Consider the following 4,344-nt stretch of genomic DNA (forward strand, 5'->3'; position numbering starts at 1 on the left):
ACATATGAAAAAGTTATAAAATTGTCTTTTATTGTTTTACAATGATAAATGAAAAACATTAAAAATCTCCAATCAAACAAGTTTTGCGAAGATTTTTATGTTGCTGGATTTTTCTTCCTTTCTTTGTTTTTGTTTAAATAGTGAGAGCAAAATAACTTACTAGAATATAAAGATAAGAGCTAAATGAGCATACCACTAATAGAAAAAGGGGATATTTTTCACCAGTATTTTTCCCCATCCCCTCTCCATTTGATGTCAATCAAAACATACCATTGGCAGGAACCAGCAGTTAGCATAATGGCTATGTCGCTGGACTCCCACGTAGTCGACCGCGGTTCGTGTCCCAGACCCGGTGACTTAAAACTCACGTTGGGCGCATGTGCATGCATGCCCAAGATCCTGAGAGGAGAAGGGATTGCGGTGTGACCATCCCCCCTTAGGGGTGATTTCTCACTTTCTGTCTCTATGTCTCTCTCTGTCTGGTGAGCGCACACACCCTATAGCAAAAATCTCTCCAAAAAAAAAAAAAACCATACCATTGGCCATTCAGTTAAAAACAGTACAATGTGCTTGTACACATACACCAGTTAGCAGTTACTTTATGTACAATTAAGTAATGAGGAAGGGAAAAATAGAAGAAAACTATACTGTAGTAGTCAGGATGTGGTAAAACCAAATTATGGTTTTCTAATTGAGAATGTATTCTCAGTCTGTAAGAACAGAGTTATGTAGTAAAGGAGCAGGCTCCGTTTTTAGTAGACACCTCCTGTCTGCTCTTGGAACACATCAATTGTATCTTCATCCTCCATTTCCAACTGTGTAGGTGTGTCTGTTTCATGTATCGGCTGTCCATCAAATCAGAATCTGATCTGCCTCATTGACAAACCCTGTCATTAACAATAGGCTTTCTTAGTTTACTAAGTGGTGTATGCCACTTAATCTTAAACTGCACCATAGAACCATCCTGCCTCGCCACCTTCAAATTCATATGAACGTTGTTCTCAGTCTTGACTCCTTTCTTGGGCTTTTCGTAGGCCATGCAGAGTGCTGGAGTGTCCTCAGCTGTGGCTTTGCGAAAGAGGTACCAGGTCCTCTCTGAACGAGCATGCAGGCAGCAGCAGGAGTGGCAAAAGAAGGAGGCAGCAGCAGGGGAGCCAGCTCAACTTCTATACCTCCCATCCACAGCAAAACACTTTCCAAGGATTGTGTATATTTTCTATCTTTCATTTCTCTTTTTCTACTTTTTTTCTTGCTGCTCAGTGAGCTATTTTCTCTACTTCACTGAAACTGTGCTTTGAGTCCCTAAACCTTCGACTTGCCAGAGTATAGTGTTAATTCCAGTTTTTATCTTATTTGCCTTATAAGCAATGCTTCCCATAATTTTGACTACTTTTTCTCTAAAAAATATTCTTCACTTTGCCTCTGACATACAAACTTCTCTAGATTATCTACCCACTGGACTAAGCAGTCCTTTTCTGTCTCATTTGCTGATTCTCTTCACTCATCCTGCACCTATCACGCAGGATAGATGTGCTTATAGCCCCTAGTTTGTGGACCTCTTCTTTATCTTTACACATTGTTTCATTGATCTCTGATGTACACAGAGATGAAAGAAAATCTGGTTCCTCTGTGGAGGAATTTCACAGTTGAGTGGCATAAGAAGGAGAAGAAAATGAAGAATATCTCAGGCATTAGTAACCCAACTAAAACCTAGTCTATATCTTTGCCTATTATTTTAGTCTGTTTTTTTGTTGCCATAACTGAACATCACAGTAATTTATTAAGAATAAAGTCTTGTTCACCTTACAGTTCTGAAGATCCAAGGTCAAGGGACCATATCTGGAGAGGCCCTTCTTGCTGGTGTGGGTTTTCCACAGTGTTCCCAAGTCACACAGGGAATCTCATGGTGAGAGAGCAAGAGTACATGTCAGGTCTGCTCTCCTTCCCTCTGAGTTACAAGTCCTGATGCTGAATGCGCCATCTAATTGTAATTAGCTCCCAAAGGCCCCACCTTTTAATATCGTAGTCAGATTAAGCTTCTAAGTTTATCCATCTGTCTCCCATGAGCAAGAGAGACAGAAAGTGAGAGTACCCAAACATTGTTTTGACACCTGAACCACTCCCAGTCCTGCCAGCCACAGACCATACACATACACAAGCCTGGTGTACTCAAGGACGTCGCCAGATGCAAACATGGAATCTTCCAATATGGGTCAGCCACATAAATGTCTCATAACAGAAATTTTTTATTTCAATTCCAGACCAATATGGTACGACAGGGTGATGGAGGGGGGAAGCTCAAAACTTATGCTCTGCCATCCTTAGTGCATGGCTCCCATTCTGTGTTCAAACCACAGTCACCTGTTTTCTAATCAACAGAAATGAGAAAGTGCCCAAAGAAAAGTGTGTCCTCCCCCACCCACACACATCTCCAAGAATATTTCCAACAAATTATGTATACCTCTTCTATTAAACACATTTGCTAATATTTTTCATTAACTATACACAATAGCTTCAGGGAAACCTGGAAAGTTACTCTGGGCAACCTTGAGTCCAATTAAAACCTGAGAGTTCTCTTACCAAGAGAAAGGGTAAAATAGATATATGAGAATAATTAATTTACACTCTGACTATGCCATTGGGTATCCAAAATGTGCATTAAACTTTTTCTTTAAAAAATTTTTCAGAGGTTAATCTGATGAGTGAATTAGTCTATTTATCTACCTACCTACCTATCTATCTACTGGATTGTCAAAAGCCATGAGGCATTTTTACATAGAGAAACATAGAAAAATATGTCACTACTTTCCTAACAGTCTAATATTTATTTATCTCTCACCTATCTATCAAATCGATCAATCTACTTACCTTTAACCATAAGTTAGCTAACTATTTACTTTTAAAAACTGTTTCTTGATTTCTCTGAGCCAAACTACTTCTAATATTTTTTATTATTATTATCAACAGCTGGGGAAGTTGCTGAGCATGAAGGTAAGGGTTGTATAAATATTAGAACTGTACAAAGGGTACTGTAGTTGATTGACACTTGGTATTAATCAACAAAGCTTTGAAACTGTATGATGAAAGCCAGAGTCTCTTTGCTGATTTGTGATGTGCTTGGTGCTAGTCATATAAAGGATTTTAATAAAGTCAGAGCCATGTATGTGAATTGATGGAGAAATATAAGAATATCTCATCAGTTCCAGAATAGTTCCTTGATGAGACTCATGTTTATAATATTTCTTATTTTGAGCTGTGTAAAGAATTGATTGATCTCCATTATTATTTGTAAATTTCATATCTCTTTTTATTTGCAACAAAATGTGAATAATTGAAGGTAGGATCAAGGCTTCAAAATATGACTATATTTCTTGAAATTAGCAACCAAGAGTTGAAAACCTCTTTTCCCCACCATTTCTCTGCTTATATTTAATTCATTTAAATAAATAATAAAGAGAATCCTAGATTAAAATGGCTAACTAGAAGTACCTAGAGTTCATCTCCTCCACAAAAAGGGAACAAAATGGCCATTAAATAAATATACTTGGAGTGGAATATCTAAGTAGGAACAACAGACTCTACCACAAAAATGTCTGAAGCTTTCTGAGACATGGAGATTTGAGATGACAACATAGAGACAAGAGAAATTCCTGGACAATCTTAACCAGAGACATCTCATTACTGAGAAAGGGCAAGAGATGCCTTGAGGTCCCCATTATCAACACCCTTGAATGCAATCCTAGTTGCCTGGGTTCCTGTGGCCTTCACGGGACCCAACCTGTTATAGGGAATTCCAAGTGACTATATAACTCAAGGGGAGGAATTCATATAGGATAACCACTCTCTTCTCCATGACCTAACCTTTCACAGAACTATACCATTTTGAGAATAGGACTACTTCTAGAGGACTGTCCTGAGAAGAAATAGGTCCCATATCTCCACCTCCCTGAGACCCCACTGACTTCCCGCCACATTCATACAGGTGGCTGCAGCTGTCACATGAGCAGAACACCTGAGCCGGAATAGCACTGTTGACTCTGGGACATAGATGGACCAGCATGCAGGAAAAAGCTACTTCTAGAAACAGGTGAACTGATATGAGCACTCACCAGAGAATCCCAGTTCATGCTTCCTGCTCTTGCTGACCTGAGCACCTGCTCAGAAGCAAAACCAAAGCACTCTATCCAATGACATTATAGGACACATTTTCAGCAAAATGTCTTTTCCTCAGAAAGCTACTTTATAAAACATGAAGAGATTACTATCCAACCAGATACAAAATATCAGCGTAAGAATTTTGAAAATATGAAAAAGCAAGGAAGCTTGACACTCCCGAAGGAACAT

General features: G+C 38.9%; 1 protein-coding gene across 1 annotated transcript; it reads right to left on the minus strand.

The window, feature by feature from the left end:
- Positions 1-752: 752 nt before the first annotated feature.
- Positions 753-1,039, minus strand: LOC106733853 (small ubiquitin-related modifier 2-like). The gene is made up of 2 exons (XM_014584037.1): positions 887-1,039; positions 753-815 (listed from the first exon to the last, which is right to left on the minus strand). The coding sequence occupies exons 1-2, from the start codon at positions 1,037-1,039 to the stop codon at positions 753-755; spliced, it is 216 nt and encodes a 71-aa protein (XP_014439523.1).
- Between the last annotated feature and the right edge of the window lie 3,305 nt (positions 1,040-4,344).

Source organism: Tupaia chinensis, unplaced genomic scaffold (assembly GCF_000334495.1).
Source record: "Tupaia chinensis unplaced genomic scaffold, TupChi_1.0 Scaffold145519_1, whole genome shotgun sequence".
Taxonomy (NCBI): domain Eukaryota; kingdom Metazoa; phylum Chordata; class Mammalia; order Scandentia; family Tupaiidae; genus Tupaia; species Tupaia belangeri.

Coding starts and splice junctions, on each gene's coding strand:
- LOC106733853 (XM_014584037.1), bottom strand. CDS start 1,039: ATGGCCTACGAAAAGCCCAAGAAAGGAGTCAAGACTGAGAACAACGTT. Junction 816..886: donor AGCCTATTGTTAATGACAGG/GTTTGTCAATGA, acceptor ACACCTACACAG/TTGGAAATGGAGGATGAAGA.